The sequence below is a fragment of the Gasterosteus aculeatus genome, chromosome X, assembly GCF_964276395.1.
Source record: "Gasterosteus aculeatus chromosome X, fGasAcu3.hap1.1, whole genome shotgun sequence".
NCBI lineage: Eukaryota > Metazoa > Chordata > Actinopteri > Perciformes > Gasterosteidae > Gasterosteus > Gasterosteus aculeatus.
Genome location: NC_135698.1, coordinates 13,852,403 through 13,875,044, shown reverse-complemented (window position 1 = coordinate 13,875,044; position 22,642 = coordinate 13,852,403). Strand labels below are relative to the sequence as shown.

Sequence of the window (22,642 nt, the reverse complement as noted above, 5' to 3'; positions counted from 1 at the left end):
TTCACATTTGTATATTGAGTTGACAGGAGACAAAAAACACATTTGAATGAGGGTGGTTCTGTAGACATCTGGCAACCTTTTAATGCAACAGGCAAAAGAAAGAAGACCCTTGTGACTCAGAGGCGATAGTATAGCATGTGCTGTTTTAATATTCAAAGGATTCCCCGAACCGACTTCATAAACATCAATCACAGAGATACAAAGGCTCACTACTTAGAGGCCGGACCACAAACTCAATACGATTTACTATAAAGAAATATATAACAGTTAAGATTTACAAGTGCCGGGTTGGGGGACTACAGAGCAGGACTCATCTCCAGACGTCTAAAAACAAGGCTGTATCAAACATAACTGCTTATTTATTTAAGTTTTTTAAAGATACAATGACAATCTTGAAAGACCGGTTGCCCAACACGCAAGTTCCTAGAAGCACTGTGTTGTTTTTGTGCAAGTTGCCGTGTTCAGTTTGAGGCAGCAGCAGCCTTTCTGTTACCTCATCCATACTAATGCAAGTAATATGACTCCTTATGCTCCCACTTCAGTTCATATGACTTGTGAATGATGTTCATATGACTTGTGAAGGATGTTTCCATCCTTCACTCTCATTACCTTCTACTCTTATAGTTATATACAATATCTATTGGCCTCCGACAACTGTACTCCTCTTGATGGCCATTTAAAAAGTATTTTAAGCCTAGGCTGGCTTGTTGATTTGATTGTTTAACCATCATGTTCCACGCTTGGTATTACATTTTTGTACAAAGTTTGTGGGAGTGCTGGATTAATATAGATCAACTATGGCCACACACACACACGTTTCTGTCTACGGTGGGAACTGCAAAAGCGCTCAAACGTGTTTAAGCAACCCAGCCTGAGGTGAACAGATTGAGTTGGGAGGTAGGAGCCGGCTATGACTTCAAACAAACCACACTTTGCAATTATACCCTTATGAGAACAGTCTGCTAGATGGTTCATGTTTTAAAAGTACTCAAGTGATATGTTATGCCAAAAGGATTCTGGCTGAGGCCAGAGGAAACATTTTATCTTTATGACCTGCTAGACATCAGAGCGAATAAACACAGCCTTGTTTAAGTTGCCTGGGGAGCGTTTGAGTTGCATCACTGTATGAATTAACACGGCAGGTTTTAACCATTTACTTTACTATGACACAACTCTACCTCCGACGGCCCGATTATTTTGCATCAACTTTTTGTTTCGAAAAATAGTAGCACAAGTAGGCTATTGATAAAGTGAAAGTAGCAAAAACAAAAAGATGTCTTTATATGTTGGGATTATTTACACCATGAGTGATTTCATGTTGACAAGCCAGCAAAGAATCCAGTACGTTATCTTAAGGATTCATAGCGTGAGGAGGCCTTTGTGGGACTAAAGCAGCGCATGGCTTTGCTGATAAAGATAGGATGCTGGCTGCTATATAGGGAAGGGGGTTGATTATTGAGCCCTAAAACCTGAAATCAGCAGTTTCCTGCCAGCCTCATAAGGTCAGCCATGGGAGGTAGAAGGGAGAAAGGAAAAGGAAACTAGGGAAGGTTTGAGATTAGAGGTTTTTGGAGTGCTTTCTTTGTGAGTCCGGGACCTCGTGCTTCTGCAGGGCCTGCAGAGGCTCTGCTGATATCAGATGCTGAGTCAGGTGGATAAAGTAACTGGCAACTTTTTATAACCCAAAGCTTTAGCTCGTAAAACTCTGAGTGAAGGAACGGTCTGGCACCTAAAACCCCAGAATGGAGATGAGTAATGCAGTCTAGACAGCGATGGCATGTTCTCTTCTTGAATGAGCATTGTTGCAAATAGGTTTACAATTGTCAGTTTCAATTCATTTAGACATTTACATCTTGCGCAGATCAGATTCCTCACGCAAAGTCTCCGGCTGATGTAATCTGTCAAATCTGATTTTGGAGAACCGCCTCCATTTCTAGCTCCAGCTTTGTAACTGCAAAAGGCTTCTTCCAACATCGTCATGGATGTATTTTCTGTATCCCCATAATGACATTGTCATTGATGGACTGCTATTAACTGCATTAACTGATTTATTGTTATTTATTAAGAGGGACTTATTATTTTTTATGAGTATTTTTGATATACTCTAACTCTAACTAATGTATATATATAACTCCACCACATTTAGCTGTTGTCTTTAAAATTGCAATCAGGTATTTGTACCTTGTTTGTCTACTCTTACTTCAGTAAAAGGGCTAAATACTTTCACCAGCCAAATTCCTTTTAAAGAAGTCATTTTTTTATTACATCACCTTGTTTGGATTTGCCCACATGAACATGAATGTAGCTCAGTCTTATCTGGTAAACAGATGCACAAAGTGACAAATAAACAAACTCCAATCAGAGTTTGAAAAATGAGTTTTGTTCTAAATGATATTTTGGTGCAGAGCTTGTTGCATCTTGTACGTGCTGTCTCACACCTGCTCCTGCGACTTCTTTGGGTCATGGCTGCCAATGGAGAGACCATTTTTATAATGTAGCAGAGATCCTTTGAAGCCCTTCTCTTGTAATAGGGCGGCCTAATGTTTTCTCCTTGCTTCCTGCTTCGGTAACTCAAAGGTTTTCTGCTTGGAGCCTCAGTTGTAAATTATTGAGAGAGCTGTAGCCTGTCCTGTATAATCCTGAATTTGGTGAAATCCAAGATGCACACAGATTTTTATTTTATTTTAACATTAATACTGTGAATAAGAAAACGTAAAACTACTTTTGTGTGGAACATCTCTGCACACAGCTATTAAAAGGGTTTACGGTGGTGTGAGATCGCACATGCAGCAGACACGGAGGTAATATAGAGAGGAATGGTGCAGAGCAGCATCCTCGCAGTGGGATGCAGAAGGTCGGCTCAAGGACACATTAAGTCCAGGGAAGAAACAATGGTCGTATCTGTCACAACAAAAAGAAACCACAGGATCCGCACACAGATGGAGGTTTGACTCGGTCGCCGACAGTCTCTCACCTCCCACTTTCCTACGCTGTGGAACTGCATCGTCATTGTGAGCTTTACTGAATTCCTGTCCTGAAACATTTGCTGGTGAACGAGTGAAATGAGACAAAAGAGTCAATGCAGATGTGTTTTTTACTCCAGATTATTCTGGCCCCAGGTTCGACACCATGATGTCATTTATGGTTCCTTCCTATCATCTGAAAGCATCAGGTAACCTCCGACTAAAAAGAAAGGCCTTTAGTAATCTATTCACCAGCCTAATGACCATCACTAATTCTGCTTTTCGTCTGTGTCTCTCAAATTATTAAGCTGCAGATAAAAAAGCCCCAGGTTAATGGGAATCTGGCCGACTACGTTTCTCATCTTAACATTTTAGATTGAACTTCGATGGTGTTATTGACAGGCACCCGAAGTTCTAGAAATCAGCCTATTTTCTTAAAAATATGTATTTATGCACACGTTCCTTTTTCCCTTGATATTTTTGATGTTATAATTCCAAATTGGATTTCCCTGTGGTCCTTACCTAACTTGTTGTTGCCCGAGGCACATGCGAAATAGGAGGCACACAGAAGTGGGGCTACTGCTCCCCTGTGAGCCGTAGGACGGCTCTATTTGAGGATCGGGTTCTGTTTCCGTCTATCAGAGCATCCACAAAGGCTGCCAAACGCCGGCCACAGAGAATATGAGGCAGTAACAGCAGCGCTAAAGGGGAAGACAGCGAAGACACTGAGGATGCTTCTTGCAGAATCGAACGCAGTGCAGGATGTGAAGGGACACACTGAGCTGATATCGCAGACCGTGTGCTATTCTGGCGTCCCCCGTGTGGCCTGATAATTAGACAGGCAGCACAAAGGCCCTCTGTGTCCGCTGTCGATCACACCCTCTGCAGAGAGGTTGCACACTTGGATCGAGATTCTTATCCGACCGGTCGCCCTCTGCAGGGGATGTGGGAGGACAGCCGGCCCCCTCTGACGTGAGGATGGATAGAGGACAGAGCAGCAGATGACATGTGCAGATAGGAGTGGGAGGCCTGAAGGAAGCACGGCCGTGAGTCACAGCATGGCCACATGAGCGCGCTACTTATAATAACAGCCTTTCAAATGGGAGTTCATAATGCGTTCACGCTTTAGTTGTCAGCACTCAAATTGCGGAGGGAACGAGGAGGGGAAGGATAAGAAACACAGGGAGATGTAATGGGTTTCTAACCTTGGTGTCTACAACAGCATCAGATTAATCTGCCACTCAACTTTAAAGTCAGTAATATTTATTTTATAGGTTAAGGTACTGTGGTGGAAACTGTGGATTAAGCCCTTGTGAGAAATCATGTGTGCTCACTCTCCTCTGGCAAGACTCAATTAACTCCGTTTGCTTTAATAACTTAATTGAATTGAAATTTAGTGGAGTAAAACCTACAATATTTAAGTGTGAACTGTATTTGAAGCAAAAGGTATTGGATGGAAATACTCGCGCATATTGATGCACTAGTACCACTGACCTTGAATAAATTATTTTGCCACTATAATCTTTACAGTATGTGGAGAAAACTGACGCATCTCATAGTGAACCATGGCATATCTGACCGCATTTACATGATTTCCTGCGTGATGTGTGGTTCAGCTGTGACGTTTTAGCTGTCTCTCTGTGACTTATTCTCTGGCGGGTTGGGCGGTGACCTCACATCTCACTCTGTGTCTCGTTACATTCAACTCAACAGCCAGAGCCAAAGGTCAGGTCAGGCGCTGTAAGAATAGCCGGGAGGCCTTGCCAATACCTTCCTGCAGAAGCCCAACACAATGCAAAGAGACTTATTTAGCCACAAATCCAGTTGCAGTCCATTGGATTTCAATATATTTTTACCAGGGAAATGATGAAGAGAGACTAAATTTAAGTCGTATATCTAATGGTAACATTCAAAAGCCTTCTCATGGATAATATTACCTACTGAGTAAATTGAAGACGCTAAGTACAGTAAACACACTCCTAAGTGGCATGCTTATAGTCTGTTTAAGAGACACCACACATTAATTAATAGCATGCCAATGGGTATTTACTCTTTCATCAATGAGAGCTTTGTAGTCTTCAACGGGACAGAACAACTGCTCCCTTTGTGAACTTTAAATTGCAAAAGGCTGACTTGTAGAGAGGCATGCAACAGTGAGATGAGATGATAAGTAGATTGATCTCATTCTCATATATGTTTGTTATGTATGAGGTACAGACAGTCGGATCACTTAGTTATAATCAGTGTTGGGAGTAACGCGTTACAAAGTAACGCATTACTGTAAATCCACTACTTTTGGCGGTAACGAGCATGTAACAAAGTATTTTTTTAAAATAAATTAACGCAGTTACAATTACTGAAATTGAAATGAGTTGGTTACTCGTGTTACTCTCTTTTGTGACGCGAAGCGGAGGGCCGGCAAATAGTAAGTAAATAGCTGCCTGTCAGCACAAAATAGTTGTGGGCACCAAACGTTGTGTGTCACAGAATAGTCGCCGTACGTGCATGTAAACAGCATCGCGTCGCTCATGACGAAAGAGCGCAGGCCCGCGGATGCTGCAGGCGCCGCTCCACGCAAACAACCACGGCTCCACTTTACACGGACTGCAGTGCAGCCGATAAACCGGGCAGAGCTGAATAGATTGATCGCTCGCTATGTTGAAGATGAGATGCATCCTGTCAACTGTCGAGTCAGTTATTTTGTATTAAGTTAAGTATTAAAAAGGACTTTTGGACTATTGCTTGATTTGAAGGCCTGTTGCCCTGTTGATTACAATAAATAGGTCTAAAAAATATGTTTATTGTGTTTGACTGTTCAGTATTATTTATATTCATTACATTTAAAAAGCAGACATAAAAGTAACTTAAAAGTTACTTTCCAGAGTAACTAATTACTTTTGATACACAGTAACTGGTAAGTAATTCAATTACCTTTAAAAGAAGTAACTAGTAACTGTAACCAAATACTCATTTTCAGTAACTTGCCCAACACTGGATATAATACAATAATAATAATATGAAAAAGAGGCTATGACTGTTTCCTCTGCCTGGCTCTGCCTGAATGTAACACAGCTGCATGCCAGCCGCTCTGAAGGTCAAGGGTTAATATATTAAATAATATTTGTTCCATGTATAAAAACGCTCAGCCCGCTGCAAAAAAGTGAAAAATCTGTCATTTTTGACTGAGTGTTACTTGCTGGGAGCATTAACTTCCTTGATTCCCGCTGGTTGCCTACCAACCAGTGCATTCCAAGAAATACCTTCATGCATAACTGGTAGGTATTGTTACCTTTGGAAGAAACCAGGCTAGCTGTCTACATTTGATCCCAGTCCTTATGTTAAGCTAAGCAAACTGACTGCTGCATGTAATAAAGGATATTTATGCATAGGATATTCATTCCATATGCAGCTCAGACCACAGCTCATGTTTTCATAACACAACAGAAGAACACAAAAGCTCTACTAAGACCAATGAAAGGTCACTGTGGGTTAAGTGCACGGTCACTTGCCCTCTCAAGGGTTTTCCGTATCAGGTGCAAGCGAGAAGTTAGGATGCAGAGCATTTGCTATTTCTGGCACAGCTGGTGATTTCTGACTGTGCTTCTTGCAGTCTTCTTTGAGGTGGGGAAGCTCATTACTCCTAAATGAGTTACTGTAAACCTTCACTATGACATAGATCTGTCAACGAGATGATGTCATTTCAGGTTCACTAAGTGGTTGGTCTTAAAAATAGTTGGGAAGCCAATAGAGACGGACTAATGTGAGAAACCATTTCTCGACATACATAATTAGCACGTATACTCACACAGATGAATACAAACCCATTGACCTGCTCAGACCGTTTACACACAAACCCACACACACACATACACACACAGCCATCTGTGACACTGAACATGCTGACCTTATGGAAAAGCAGACCCACAAATTAGCCTAAATCATTTGGTTGAAACCTGTCCCCCCTGAGGATGAGCTGTCCCACCTCCTACCATCACACACAGGTCTGAGAGGTACGTCAAACTGCATACAAATCTAAATGTATATATTGTTGATTACATCGTGTATCCAAGTAACATCCTATGGTTTACTCTAACCTCTCCTTATATTCAGTATTTTTGGGATTGGCACCATACGTTTGTCCATTGTAGAAAATACAAGCTCTGAAAATGTGTTTTTCTACTTTATTGTGTTGTTATTTACGGGTAAAAAACATCTTCACTGTAGTAGTGCTTTACGGGTAAAGAAAACATATGACTCAAGAGTCTTTGTGCATACAGCAAAGTAAGATTTAGTGCAGGATACATGGTTGTAATGTTAAGTGTCCTTAAGTTCAGGATTCCGCTTAGCTCAACTTCAACCAAGGCTGCGTTAATACAGAACTCCTTGGAAAGTTAATGGGCCATTTGGGAGGCTCCAGCTAAAATTAGAAAACTGAGTTTCATCTTGACTATTAGATTTGTGCCCAAAGTCCACAGAATCCCGTAACCACCCCCCTCCTCCCTCCCCTCTGTCACCACTACTCTTTAGGCTGTTGGCAGATTTATTTGCGCTTGACCTAGTAAATGTCTCTGCAGAGACGGAGGAGTAAACATGCTCCTCTCAAGAAAACCTGGAATTTTCCAGACTTTACACAGACCGGTTGACAGCCCAGGCTGGGGGAAATTGTTTCGCGTACAACATATTGAAAAATCACCAGGTTTATTTACTTAACAGCCTGATATTATACGTCCCAGACCTGGTAGGGTCACCATCCAATGAGGTCACCCTTTTTAGCAAATGAAATGTAAATGACGGATTCAGGGACTGTATATCCTGGACAGAAATCGCATATGGAGTGAAATTAAGTTCAGGATTACTCAGGAAGTAAGTTATTCATGTGTCTTGTTGGTCCTGCCTTCAATGCAAGTGAACATGTGCTAGAAATAGGTTGTAAGCCAAGCTAAACGGAGCAAGGAGGGCAGATCAAATACATCCCATTGGCAATCAATTACCAATGTAGTAAAACCCAATATCTAACATCTAACATCTTCTCAAACATTTAAAACACTTCATTTCTCAGGTCACCGTACTAAAATGGACTCAATATTGGGTCACAGGCTTCAAAATGTAGTCAGAATAAAGATAACAGAAAAACGTCTTCTAATTATATTCTATCATGTTAACAACAATAACAGTGGCTGTTGTTTGAAGAAGCCAGCTCTTCTCTTTCTCCCTTCTTCCTAAAGTCCACACAGTATTGACAAAAAACCTGTAGTGCACTTCAACGCACGTCATATTAATTATCTTGAACTACCGAAAAGGTATTGGAATACGAGCATGACCGGCTGAAACGAGACAGCAATAGAGACGGGGGACCGGAAGGTCAGTCGAGGAAGTAGGAATGGGATTGTAAGACATATGATAACGGGTAGTGAAGGGGCACGAACAGGATCAGTTCTCTATGTAAAATGATAGTAGGTGTTCGTGTGATTACATCTTTGTAGCACGGTCAGAATAGCCTTGCATTTGCAAAGCTACGTGCTACCTCGGGGGGAACAGTCAGCACATAAAGGGCCATCATACTGCTCCTCTTTTAAAGGATGTTGCCGAGAAGAAGCAAGCCGACCTGTGTGGCCCTTGTTGAACTCCCGCACTGCTCTTCTGAATAAGACTTGAGATATGTGAGGTACTTGCAAGGTTGGGATGACATCCGAGTAAGAGGGCTGCAGTTCTAATGCTGGCTTCACCATGTTATGCAAGTCTATGACTGCAGCAGCATAACAGCCCTGACGCACATTGTAAGGGACAGATGACATAACTCTCAACATTGTCAACATGGTGTGCAACAATATAACATACAAGATGAAAATGATTTTGTAAAGGAAATGATTAGATGCTCCTGTGCTTTTTCATGCAGAATTACCTATTGTTAGGTGAAATTACTTTCCCAGATACACATTTTGAATGTAATGTGAAATTCACAAGGCATACAGATTTGACATTATTCGTGGCCTAGTTAGGTAACATAGATAAATAGAAAAGTACAAAAGAAATATCCCTGTGCATTGGAGATTTCCAGTAGTGGGAATATAATCTGTAATTAATTGAAAGCTCTTCAAACCTCAAAAGAACACATCTGGGATGAAGTTTCGGGCTAAAACTCTTCCATGAAAGCACTATAATCATAACCTCCCCCCAAGTGAAGTTGGTGGGCTGCCTACTGAGAAATTATCAGCCCATATTGCATCACTTCTAGATAGCATCTCACACTAAAACGCCCACATAATGATCCCATAAAAGTGCTAGCAGAGGGAGCGTGGGTAGTTCTACATTGGCCATAGATTTGGCAGCTAGCCTATTGTGTGCACTCTCCAGAGAGAACTTCAAGGTACGATGTGGTCAACCTATTGCAAAATGTCCGACCCATGTCTGCATGTAATGACCACTCAATTTTCTGCATGTGTCGAGAACACGTGATCGCACAACAAATCCAACAAGAGCAGAACAGTGAGTGGAGCAGCCACCGCTTATTTCTATCTCACAAACGCCCTTACATAACTCTCACCTTCACATTGAGATAGGATTATACTGCTACCAGCTCAAAATGTGACACCATCTGAAATGATATGAACACATTTACTGATGTGAATCCATCTAAAAAAAAAAGAACGCAAAAAAGTCAACCAACATAAATGGGCTCTGACCCTGAGTTTCATCCGCGTGAAGAAATGATTCAATGTGCAAAAGGTAACGCTCGTGTTGAGCGTTCAGCCCGCTGCATCTTTTGTAGTCCTCCTCATCTGTGCGCTGGAGCACTTATATAACCCAGTTAAAATATACCCCGGTCACATGTTACACTCGGTCCTGCAGATAGATGTCCCACTGTCGCTAGAGCTGCCCTGGCAGCCGTTCAGACCCCCACACACACACACACACACACATAAATATCTGACAGTGATTTGCTGGCAGACATTCTTGACTGATTGTGAACTGTGTGTGTGGAAAATAGTCAAGAAAGCTTTCTTGCTGTGAGAAGCGCATGTGACTGAGTGGAGTTGAACCGGGAAGAAGCCACAAAGGGGGGAGGGAGCGAGGGAGGGAGGGTACATGACTGGGAGCCGGAAGTCCAGCCCTTTAAAGTCACAGAAATGCGCCCAGTATCACTTCTCCTCGGACTACATAACCCTCCCTGCTGCATCATGCCCACGCTACGTGCAGCCGCGTTCCTGGTATCCGGGGCGGGGGGGATTTTCTGTTACTGTTGTTTGGAACAGATGTGGAGAACATCATAAAACAATGGCATTTAGAATGTGCTGATGAAGGTGGGGTCTGAGATCCAGGCCACAAAGTTGCATTTAGCCTATGAGGCCAAGGCCTTTTACATTTTTTTTTTCAAACAAGAGGAGAAGCAGCAAGGTCGTACATTTTACCAGGAAATATTATGTAATCTTCTGAGAGCATTGAGTCGCTGGAAAGACAGGATATTCTGTCCCTGTCAATGGTTTCCAGGTAGCGCATGTGTCTTCTGAGGTCTGAAGCAAACTGGCCTCGGCTCGACTTCATGACGTAATTAACTGTCAGTAATGCCGGGGAAAGCCGGTTGATTTGGTGTTCTAATGTGGAGCAGCACTGCAAGGTGTAAAGCCTGCACAAAAAAAGACGCTCGTAGGCCCCGACTCATGCACGGGACACAAGACCGGTCCTCTCGATCTGCAGCGTGCGGGTTAACTGAGGCTATCGGCGAGCGCTCCGCACCCCCCCGTGAACCGTTTCCAACGGACAGCTATTGCGTGAGGCACGTCACGCCGCCTGAATACAAGAAACAACCGATTTTGCAATATTGTACACACGTGTATGAAACCCTCAAGAAGCCAAAAGGCTGCCAACGGCCCCGGCGTCCACGGGGTGAGGTGTGGCACAATGCGAGCCCATGCACGCCTGCTGCGCTTTTCCAAAGGGGCCGGTGAGGGCCGGTGGGGGCAGGTGTTCAGCGTCTGCCCCATAATGAAGTGAGCGTGGGGCTCTGATTTGAATTTGTCTCTTTTATGAATGAGAGTGGGAGACATCCGGGCCCCGGGCTCTCTGGGATACATCAGCCAGCCTCTCTGACAAACTGATAATTACAGTGCCAGTTTGTGTTGTGTGACTCATCCCGGATCCTGGGAGGAAAATGAAAGACAAAAAGGTTTGCATTGTGGGGAGAGTGGGGAGGGGGTTGCAAATTGCTTCTGCTATTGTTCTTTATGTGAATGACAAATTGCTGTGAAAGTGAATAGAACTCGAATATTGTAAATATTCATTACTGAAAAATTCAGAACTAAGACAAAGAAAACTCTTGTAGATGTTTCCTGTGCTTTGAAGTGGATGCAATACTTCGCAGTGACATGGGAGCCATAACGACAAAAAAAGAAGGAGTAATGACAGTTTGCAGGGAATCTGTAGGAACCTCACGGAGCACAACGCCAGGAGAATGTGTTTTGGGGTGCTTACTAGATTGCAGCAGAGTATTCAAATTCGACATGGCACAGCGGGCCAGCAGGGAAGTCCACCGGTTTATGGATACTGTGGTGTGTGTGAGACGGTGCCTAAAGAGCCTATGATTACCTAAAGTGCTGATTGAAGTGCTATTTTAATTACCGTTATTATAAAAAGCATAGAAGACAATTACAAGTAATTTTCGCACCTAGTCGAGAAAACCTGAACATCGTTTTTGGCTCTGCAAACATCTCGCAGTGCTTTTTTCCACATGTGACCTGTTCACTCTGTGTGTGTGTGTGTGTGTGTTGCTTAGATTCCGCTTGTCCTCGTCTATTGAGGAAGACAAAGAGAGGAGGCCGGCTTAGCTTTCAGTGGGAGGGGGGGCGGGGGCTCCCGAACGCACGTGACCGTGTTTGCCGTGGGGGGGCTTCGTGACTCACCGGCTCCAAGCTCCAGGCTCAGGATCTTCGTCTGGCCTCTGACGGAGCATCCTAATCCCACCGTGTGAGGCAGCATCACAGAGGTCCTGTGGGTCACGCCTTCACCGTCACTGTGTCCAACACATAGAACTCCCTCGGCATGTCGATGCCATCTTCAGTGCAGCTAGTTTGGATCATGACTAATGAATAATTGGAGCTAAATTCATCACTTCTTTACACAGAATATAGAGAGCTCTGTTGACTGTTTTTCAATTGTATGAATGAACTAACTAATTAGGCCTACTGTATTTCATCTACCTCAAAGTGAATTACTATACTTTTCAAAATAAAAAGCTATCAGTTTATATATATAAAATAAAATGTATATAAAATGCTAAAATGTCCTCTAAAAATACCTTTCAGACCGCACTGCCAGACGGCCCCGCGTGTTCTGCCAACGTGTCCTTGAGGAAACTCTCACATGAACTATGACATCTGTCCCTCACGCCGCTCCTGACGTGCCAGCAGTCAGGCAGCCTCAGCCGGATGACGTAAACGATGACCAAAGAACTCGCCCCCTCGTTGACTTTTCGCCCGGCCGCTGGCTGAAGTGAAACCGATCCGCGTGTCCACGTGTTTTCCGTCATTTGCATGTCATTTGCATATGCACACCGGTCCCCGCCTATCGGCCCGCGGCCGCACCGAGGGAGGAAGCCGATTGGCCGGTTGCGGGGTCGCTGGAGGAGCGAATAGGAGAGCCGCTCCCCGCTGACCCCGCCCCCCCCCCCCACACTCAGACACGTTGCGCTGGGAGAAGCAACACGGGGATGAGCGCAGGCTGAACCGCGTCGCCAGCCACTCGCACGCCGCACGCCCGTCGCATCAGCTGCTCTCTGCCCCCGACAGCGCCGCAGGATTTACCGCGGAACGGACGGAGGAGTTGGACCAGGCGGTCTCCATCCTTGGGGGGGAAGGTGAGTGCCCTTCCTCCGATCCTCGTCCTGTAATCACACGAATAAACATCACTGGTTGTCCCTGCGCGAGGAGGAAGAGGAGGAGGAGGAGGAGGAGGACACACGGGGTTTATTTTGTTAAACCATCCACGGGAATTTGGCGCAGGCAAATGCAAAGTGTTATTTAATAGGCTACAGATGAAAGTGTGACATCGTTTCATACGATCAAATTGTCTGAAGAGGAAGTCTATTGTGTCTATTACCCAACTGATTTGAAACCTTAAGGCGGACAGATCGGATCATTTACTTAATCTTTTTTGGGATTCTCTTCGGGAACAATCGTGTTTTATGATCCCTGGGAAGGAAATTATATTATCATATAATTCCTTTTCATCGCCGTGTTTCAAAATCAAAGTGTGTACGTGTGAAGTGTGCATCTCCTGTGCCCCACCTAGACAGGTAAATCTATTTAACAAAGACATGTCTTATTTTAAAGTGTATGTTTGAGTTAACAATTTGAATTTCCTTCTGAAACACTGCGTGCCTGTGAGGTGCATTTAAAGTGAATGAAGTGAGGTGTGTGAATGTTATTCACGATACAAATCAAACTAATTCTGTCAAAGGGAAATATTTTAATTTATATGAATATTTTTTAGGTTTTAGTATGTAAAATTTACCATGGCTTAATATCTCCCTGGTTTTGTGATGGTGTGTTGAAGGAACGTCTTATAGGACAGCAAGAACATGTGACTGGTAAGATTCATAAGATGTGTACTGGATATATGTGATATGAAACACACGTTTGATGGTAGACTCCTGGCGTATGAACATGCAGTTACATTTAAATTTGATTAGACATACAGCAGATACATACTTTTAGATTCTTCACTTCATAGATTCTAATTTGATAGTGGACAACTTGAATGTGGATACTGTTTAATTCCTAGTAGCCTATATTTGGAAATGAAATAAACTCAGTGTTCTATTACAGCTCAGCTCTTACACGCGATGTTTGGTAATCTGACCACTGCACAAACTTTTTTCTTTTCTTGCATCGTTTAGTTCTCAAACTTTGGTTTACAGCAATATTATACGCTGCCATCAGAAATATCCAAATAGACGGTTTTTCCAGCTTCTCCCTTTGTCTTTTTAAAGCTCGTAAAATCTCTGCTCCACCCCCCCCCACCCCCCCTCCCTCCCCCCGCAACAATAAGATCAGAAGGTGGTCGTCCCGTGGCAAAGACCCAGGGAGCAAATTCACTGTCCTGTTCTCAAATTTCACAGGAGAGAAGAGACACGCCGTTCAAAACCCCCAAGATAATCCCCGTGTCGAAAAATGCTGTAAACATCCCACAAGCAACTTCAACCCTCCTGTGAAGAGCATTTTGCCAGAGGTGCTTTTGTTCACCAGGCAGCAAACCGTGCCGGCCTCTCGTTTTGTAAAGGCCTTTTACCCCCACAAACGTCAGTTTTCTGGATGGGAGGGCGGCGGCGGTGGTGGTGGTGGAGGTGGCAGACCTCTGCCCCCAGACTAAAATGGGAAATATACTGAGGCTGGCGATAGTTGACAGTAAATGATGCGCATTTTCTCTCGTCACGATGTGGAGATTTCTAATAGAGAGCTCGGCTTGACCGCCGTGGATGTTTGGTGTTTTGCTTTGAACGGTGGCTAGGCTGTGTTTACTGGCTCAGGTGTTGCGTCTGCCAAACGAACAGGTCATTGTGGTCTTAACAACTGTGCCCCCCCCGCTCTGCTCAGTCTGCGCCTGTATTCATGTCTGCTTGGCTGGAAGTGCATTTAAAAAAAAAATCTAGACACATCAGTGTATAAAACGACGAGCTTCCGTACGGCTTGGATGTGCTACATTTTTTGGCCCCATGTTTCTGATTAATATCTCTCTCTACCTGCTGACTTTTCAGCTGTCCCGTCTCATGCGGTTATAGTAACCGTCTCTTCCCGTCCGCCAGGTCAGTGATGGTCAGTGCTTTCTAGAGCCTGCAGCCGAGGATGTCTGCCACCGATTCCGACAGCTCCATCGACTGGCTGGCGAGTGACAATGAGAGCGAGCAGGAGCCCGACTGTAGAGGAACGCAGAGCCAGACGGAGGCTCCTTCCTCCCCGAGCGGCTCGCCACACCTGGGCCCGTCTGGCGGCGGCAGCCGCCGGAGCGGCGAGGCGAAGGAGGGCGACAGTCACTGCAGCGAGGTCGGGGTATTCACCCCCGGCCGCGGGGGGGCATGGGCCGGCACCACGGGACTGCGTCATGCACAGCAAGCGGAAAAAACGAGCGGCAAAAACTCTCAGCAGGCGCTGAAGAGACCTCGCGGCTCCACAGAGGAGGACTGCAAAGAGCGGCAGCTCATTTCCAACGTGTCGGAGAAAAACCACATTTTTTGGAAGAAGGTGAGCACCACGGACTTGTGTTCTGTTTCCCACCGCAGGTGTGCACAGTGTTGGCAGGAACTGTAGCGTGACCCGTCACTCAGATCAGCACCCCTGCTGGCCGGTGCCTCACGTTTCCAATGAAGATGATGCTAGAATTATTATCTGGTGGAATGAGTCTGTTGAGGAAGCGTCATCATTCTTGTCAAACAGTAGGAGGAGTTTAGGGTCTATCGAAATCATGTTCAGCAACTTATATATGTCTTTATACTTACAAATGAATGTATTTTTGTGTTTTCAGTGCATGGAGCTGCAATGCTACATTCATCCACTGTCATCTATCTTGAATGGCCTTCGTTCAGGGAGATACAGAGAACGTAAGTTGGTCATTTAATAGATGTTCTGTTTTATGTCATTAGGAAAAAATCTCCGTAGCTTCATATTGTCTTAACACAATCCTTTCATAGTTACTGGATAGAGAACGTGTTTTTTGGGTTGGGGGTTACCAGAGAACATGCTCCAGTGAAGCAGTTGTGGTTTGTTACTCGTCTGATTGGCATTTTTTAAGGGTCTCTGCAAGATAGCTCTGAAAACTGCTTGTTTTGGGATCTTTGTCAAACCTTCTGTGACCCGACACTTCCTGGACACAGAGGCGGGAAGTCTGTTCCCCTACACACACACACACACACACACACACACACACACACGTTTCACGCAATCCATCTGCTCCACAGACTCGGACCTGCTGTCGACACAGTTCATGTGGCTCATGGTACAACTTTCCTCTTTTCCAGGACTCAGCAGTTTCCAGGAGAGTGTAGCCATGGACAGGATCCAGAGGATCATGGGTGTCCTGCAGAACCCGTGCATGGGGTACGTGTCCTCAGCATGACCCGCGTGCTGTAACACATGAAACAATATCATCTTAATATTCAGAGTATCCCTTTTGTTTTTGTTGCTACAAACGCATTGCGGAACAGTGTGATGTCTGTGCAAGTATTTTGATTTAAGGTCAAAGTCACACTACAATACACTCAAGGCAGCGTTCTAATAGCTAGAAATGCTGCTTGTTGTCGGCGGGTCAAAGTGGTTTACAGCAAGTCTGTAACACACGGCGCACAGCAGGTTGCCCCTTGAGGAGCCACCACCCACACGCATTCAGGACGGATTTACTGCAGAGATGGTATATAGCTGAGCATCTTGTTAAAAATGTATCGGGCTCCACTCTGCGAGCAGCACTCTTGTGTCTGCTTGATTAGCTCTCCACTGGCCAGACGGTGTAATGGAGGATGATATCGCCTCCACGAAAGGAGAATGTCTTAGTCTGTGTAATACAATCATTTTAAGATGTTTTGATTTTTATACAATTGTAATACGTCACAAAATAGCAAATCATGCCTTTTTAAGCATCTATCTTTCTATTCATAAGTACAGTAATGTGGTTGAAATTAATATTACAATGTCTATAATGACTTGATTACCAGTGTAAAGCAAATTTATTTTCTTTAAAACATACATTTTTTTGTATTAGGTCTACAACTAATCATTATATTTTCTATTGAACAATATTTCTGGATTTATGAGATTAGTCTAATAAATGTCCAACAGCCGCCTTTGTTCGCCCGACCGTCATTTAATTTACAATGGCAGGAGGGCGACATTAAAGCAGGGCTCGCGGTACCTGTATGGGGAACATTGCATCAAGGTGTAGGTCATATATATACGGATTTAAGATAAAGTGCTGCTGAGTTCGGCGCCGACTAATTGGAGCCCTCACCCACCAGCTGCTGCCCTCACATGGGAGACAAAGAGCGGGTGTGGCATCTCCATCCAGACAGCCGGGACAGAGGCTGGAAGGTGGACCAACCCCTCCCTCCCTGTGCCGGCTCCGTGTTGCCAGCTGGCACCCCCCCCCCCCCCCCCCAACACAATAGTAGATAGGATCAAAGTGACTTTTTTAGCAGTCCCTGTCGGGGATAATCCTTCACATGAATTTAACATGCCCTGAATGGGGGGGGGGGGTCCTAATCATATGACCTGGGCTAATCCCCATTCACCATCTGGTTTTGAGGGGTGGTAGTTAATGGGGGCGCCGCGCTCGGGGGCCCACCTCCAACGCAGGCTGCATCCCCACGATTAGTTGGATGTTCACGATGATGCCGTCGGGGACCGAAGCGGCTTCGTTGTCTCACGGCCGGCCCCGACCACGCCAGCACACCTACACACACATAGAGCACAGGCTTTCCCACGTGTTTGTAAGGGTTAACCCACTGTTGCAGACTGGCTGTTCAGTGTGACGGGTAGATCCAACGTTGGCAAGATGATTGGTAGCTTACCGAGACGCAAACATGCCACCTTGAATCGATATGTCTCACTCACTTCCTGCGTCTTTCTTCCTCGATTTCTCTTTTCAGGGAGAGATATATTAATATCATTCTCAAAATGGAGGAGATGCTAAAGACCTGGTTCCCTAATATACAACTCCGAGACCAACTCACCATCACCCAGAGCGAAGAAGCTCTTCCTGCCAAGAAACTGAAGGTGAAGTTGTACAGAAGCAGACATTTGTACTACTACTACTAAACTACTACTTGTATTGTGAATGAGGCTTCGCTAATGGTGACAAATTGCGCAAAAGAAAAGATATCATCTACCGACTCTGCAGTTCTAAGCTCCATAGAGCATTTTAGCTTCTTTCAGCTCATTGTTTGCGTTTTATGGTTCTCAACTTTGGTGTTTTGGTTTATTCCCATTGCTCCCATCAGCGCCGTTTTTAGCCACAGCAGTTGCGAGTGAGAAAGCTGCGATAAACGCAGTGTGCACTTCCTGCCAATCAGGCAAATTCTACCACAGAGGCCCATTCCATATGAATGAACTCTGACCCCTTTAAGGACCATCTTATTGATCAACGGGCATTTCCCCATAATAATAAACCACTAGGTATTTGAAATTAAACCGCTTCCTTCATTCCCAAAAGCTATCTGCAGCGACGGCCCCTGAAGCCACGAGCCCCGTCAGCGATCCTCCAGCAGGCGTCGAAGCCCTGAGAGCCACTGACCCCGCCGCCCCCGGAGCCTACTCCGCCAGCAACCTGAAGTGGCTCCACACGTCACCCATCTGCTCGCACACAGCGGAGCGGGCCGGCCGCGGGCACCTGCCGTCCCCCAGAGACCTAACGCAGGACAGCGCCGTGTCCTCCAGCACGGACAGCCGCGCTAAGACCGACTCGGCGCCCAGATGCCCTCCGCCGGGCAAAATAAACGCACCCTGCCTAGAGCGGCTCCTCATGTCAACTGAAAGCATCATCGTCCGTAAGGGGACGGGGGGTTTGACGCACAGCAGCTGGTCCTAGTCCTGCGTGGACGGCCGGGTGTCAAGCTGGAAGCGCCGCCCGAGAGAGGGAGCCAGACGCTCAGCCCATTCCAGGCATCAGGACAGGAGCCCTCCACAGGGATGTCACAAATACCACTTCAACGTGGATGGAGCGTCGACGAACATGGACTGTGTGTACGGGAATGCGCCCTCTCTGACATGACAAGTGTCCGCTTTGGTTCCCCCCTGTTGAGTAATCTTTCCTCTTTGTTTGTTTTTTTGTTGCACTCTTGAATTTGTTGTGGGAGAGCGGGGAGGATGGATTTGACACGCAGGAGATCACCACAACTGAACTATTCCCACTGGCTTGTATATGCAATAATACAATTTGAGTAAATGTGAAACCGCCATTATGCCTGAAAGGGAAAGATCTGCGCGAGTAGTTTGTATCGGAAGGGGATTTTTTTTGTTTAGATATCCAGATTCGTCAGTGGTCTACATATTGTGTTGAAAATGTGGGTGAAATGTGATGTTACTCTCTCGCCCCCACCCAACCCTTTGAGTTCATTGGTGTGACTGTTACTCATTTGTATACTTTATTAATAAGTCTTTTGGTACAACTGTTCTACCTCAGTGGGCACCACGTCAGCGTTGGTGAGCAGGAATGTGAACGCTCCACTCAAAGTCTGGACACGTCTTCTGCAGCAAGCCGGATGGCGTCTGACGGGGACGAGTCGTCGCGGAGGAGGATTCTCTCCCCCCCCGTGGAGGAGGTGGGGGGGTGCTGTCATGGCCTGACCGGTGCCAGTGTAAAGAATGTCAACTGCAGATTTGTTTTTTCGAGTCTCCCAGTAGAAGGCAAACAGTGCCTGTAATGTCAAGCTGTGCCTGTAAGCCGGTATGATGAAGAGGGAGAACAGTTCAGAGAAGCTGCTCCTCTGTGGGATGTACAAATCGGGAATTCTCACTCTCCTACCATTCCCTGTATCGAATAAATTATTCAGATCTTGCCAACTGCTTTCTGTGGTTGGAGTAGAACAATTATTTTATTTTGCCACAGAACTGGACAGTAGAGAGGGACGTGATATTTCTCTGTGCAAATCTTACAGAACGGTTGTAGATTTTCCCTGAAAAGTGGCCTTTATAGTGTGAAATTTTATACTTTCAAAAATAAATGTGATTTTATTTGTTTGATGCAAAATGGCTACAGATTGTTTTATTCTGAATTGTCTTATTGCAGAATGGTCTAATTTACTTACTTGAAAAATGCAGAAAATGATCAAATGCTTAAAGATTGACAATTAAAGTGTCATTATTCACAATGAATTTGTAAAGATTATATAAGAATTTTTTTTATTCTAATGCGCAACTCAGCTCTGCCACTTTTCAGTTGAGTTCAATAGTCAACAGCACTTTGCTGTAACACAAATCATTATCTTTAAAGGGTTTGGCAGAGGAGGAAAGGCAGACTGTGTCAGCAATCTATGGGATAGCTCATTGTAGGTCTCAACCGAGCTCAATTACGAATCAAAGATCTGATTTATATAATTTAGACCAATTATGGGGTGAGTCACCCGGAGACACTCAAAGAGAGCTCACTTCCTGGAGGAATAATAAGATGTATTGCTTGAGAGGAAGTATGTAATTTCAGTCCTTTGCACGGTCATTTGTACCACTAAAGTGGCAGAAAGTGCGTTTGGGTTTTATTTCCGTCTGCATACGTGCACGTTGTCACAAGCCGAACAGCAGAGAGTTCAAGCTGTGACCTACCTGTACAGCAAGTACAATGACCAATCACTGCTGCTACTGCTGACAATGACTGACCGGAGCTGTACTCAGAGCTTTGCTTATAAGGAATTATAGAATTTCTGCTCACAGAATAACTGTCACCAGATATATAACAGAATAGTGCCACCTATAGGTAAAACCCTGCTATTGCTCTGCAAACAGAATCACCAGTTTCGCTGCGCCTATGCCAGACCCATTTCATTCTCTTCAGTAAGAGGTTCGTACTAATAATATTGTTGTCTGGAAAACAAGCTGTCAGAAAGGATGTTTAAAAAGCGGCAGCTGTATTTGGGGGATTTGTCTTTCTCTTCATTACACATTATTCACGTGGCTTTTTTTTCCAGATTAATGGGGTCACATTGGGCAGTGATGAGATTGTCAATGGTGAATATTAGATGTTCTGAGAAATTAGAACAACTAGAAAAGGGAATTAATGTACTTTATTTGGGCATTAAAAGAAAACTGCGATAAGGGACTAAAAGGATAGGTCAACTCCTCAAACGCATACGCCTTTTTGTCAATGGGGCGTACAAGTTCACCTCTACATCCTAATGAGCAACGTCTACTCACACAGACGCTGGGTAAGCAGATCGATGACGACGAACCGCAGGTGGCGCTCGGTCTAAATATGGCCCTCCTTCATTAAGTCTCATTTCCAAGAATAGGGTGCAGGCTGTGCTCTTGAAGGTGTATGAATAATGGAAGCAGCCTCCTAAAGCCTATTTCTAGGGAGCGATCGTCATGCTAAAGTACAGCTTAGTGATCCCACAGATAAAGTGAGGGACCGGCGTTTTGTGAATAATGCCCTCACGTCCGTTTCCAGAATTACATGATTTCCTCTGTCACATCTTCTGACCTTAGGGATAGGGTGAGAAGCTCAGCCATTCGCGAGGAGCTCGGAGTAGAGCCGCTGCTCCTTTGCGTCGAAAGGAGCCAGTTGAGGTGGTTTGGGCATCTGGTGAGGATGCCCCCTGGGCGCCTCCCTAGGGAGGTGTTTCAGGCACGGCCAGCTGGGAAGAGGCCCCGGGGAAGACCCAGGACTAGGTGGAGAGATTATATCTCTGCACTGGCCTGGGAACGCCTTGGGATCCCCCAGTCAGAGCTGGTAGATGTGGCCCGGGAAAGGGAAGTTTGGGGTCCCCTGCTGTAGCTGTTGCCCCCGCGACCCGACCCCGGATAAGCGGTTGAAGATGGATGGATGGACATCTTCTGACACACAGACCTCACATTCTGGCAGAAAATGAAAACACATACTTTACATATGTCACTAAGCACAACATTCGCTTTAACATCAGACATATCATTCTGAATATGCAATAACTGCACAATTCAATTTCCAGACAGCTTAAACGTCATTTTGTTGCACATGTGATTGATGTTCTATGATTATGATGATTCATACTTACAAATACAATTTTGTTCATCAAAAATGTAAAAAAGAAAGGCTTATTTTAGAAATGTCTCACTTGATGTTCTTATATGAGTTTAGTTTTTCTTTATTCTCCTCAAGGATATTGGTTTTCTTATCTTGGAAAGCCATAGCTACAAACATTTAACATTATTTTTTTCATTTAATTGTTAATTAGTATACGTGTTTGCTTGGCTCTACTTTTAACATTGATTTCTTTGCCTTGAATTATTTCCTTGTAGCCTTTACATGTGCTGCTGATCTCACACCGGACGTCTTTACTGTGCCCACTAGGTGGCGTAATTGTCAAAGAAACACAAAGTAGCGGCGGAAGGCGTCTCTGGCCGAGGTTTAATTCTTAAAAAGCGAGGATACGGTTCACTTGTCACTTGCAATGTGCTCATCAGTTGATTGTGTGCGCCTTTTAGTGTGAAATGCCCATTGCATGATGTTGTGAGTCCTCGTGGTCTCGTACACTTCAGATATACGTGCAGGTCGTACATTATATTATCACCGATGGGAGTCATCGGATTACGCCTGATATCTCTATCTCTTCCAATAAAGGACATTGGTTTTGTGTTACACATGTGCAGCATGTACAACACCCGACAGCACTCCTTATTCGTGCGTGTGTACAACCGATCCATCGCATCACCCGCACGCCTGCTGGGATCCCGTGATCCCATCAGCCTGTTTGCTGGTAGACCACAGACTTGATCCCCAACACACCAGCTGTGACTCTGCTACACGGGACGCGTCACACTTACTGTGTGACGTTTGCCCGGAGGCCGCGTCATTTCCCTCTCTGTCAATGGCAAAGCTGCAGAGGACTCGGGTCCCATTTCAGTGAGACACGGATGAAATATTTACAGTCGCCTGCCGGGCACAGAGATTCCGTACAGACGAGGGACACGAGCGTGTTTTGAATGTTTTCTCTCATCCTGATCCGGTGAATCACA

At 44.9% G+C, this 22,642-nt stretch overlaps 1 protein-coding gene and 1 long non-coding RNA gene across 7 annotated transcripts; one reads left to right on the top strand and one right to left on the bottom strand.

Moving 5' to 3' along the window:
* Positions 1-56: 56 nt before the first annotated feature.
* On the bottom strand, positions 57-12,565 carry LOC120809381 (uncharacterized). The gene is made up of 2 exons (XR_013451167.1): positions 11,861-12,565; positions 57-11,101 (listed from the first exon to the last, which is right to left on the bottom strand). It is a non-coding gene; the product is annotated as an uncharacterized LOC120809381 (long non-coding RNA).
* Positions 12,566-12,597: 32 nt separating this feature from the next.
* On the top strand, positions 12,598-19,688 carry ciartb (circadian associated repressor of transcription b). Of its 6 annotated transcripts, XM_078082846.1 has the most exons (8): positions 12,639-12,813; positions 13,512-13,545; positions 14,077-14,186; positions 14,761-15,196; positions 15,477-15,552; positions 15,970-16,048; positions 17,590-17,716; positions 18,153-19,688. In XM_078082846.1, the coding sequence occupies exons 4-8, from the start codon at positions 14,801-14,803 to the stop codon at positions 18,525-18,527; spliced, it is 1,053 nt and encodes a 350-aa protein (XP_077938972.1). In that variant the 5' UTR covers positions 12,639-12,813; positions 13,512-13,545; positions 14,077-14,186; positions 14,761-14,800; the 3' UTR covers positions 18,528-19,688. The 6 variants fall into 6 exon arrangements, with proteins under 6 accessions (XP_040019067.2, XP_077938970.1, XP_077938972.1 ...); XM_078082844.1 differs by lacking the exon at positions 13,512-13,545 and having other exon boundaries at positions 12,636-12,813; XM_040163135.2 differs by lacking the exon at positions 14,077-14,186 and having other exon boundaries at positions 12,658-12,813.
* Positions 19,689-22,642: the final 2,954 nt, after the last annotated feature.

Bases quoted from the DNA above. Each gene is read 5' to 3' on its own strand.
- ciartb (XM_040163133.2), top strand. From the start codon at position 14,801: ATGTCTGCCACCGATTCCGACAGCTCCATCGACTGGCTGGCGAGTGAC. The intron at 15,197-15,476 runs GTGAGCACCACG...TTGTGTTTTCAG, and splicing joins ACCACATTTTTTGGAAGAAG to TGCATGGAGCTGCAATGCTA. The intron at 17,717-18,152 runs GTGAAGTTGTAC...CATTCCCAAAAG, and splicing joins TTCCTGCCAAGAAACTGAAG to CTATCTGCAGCGACGGCCCC.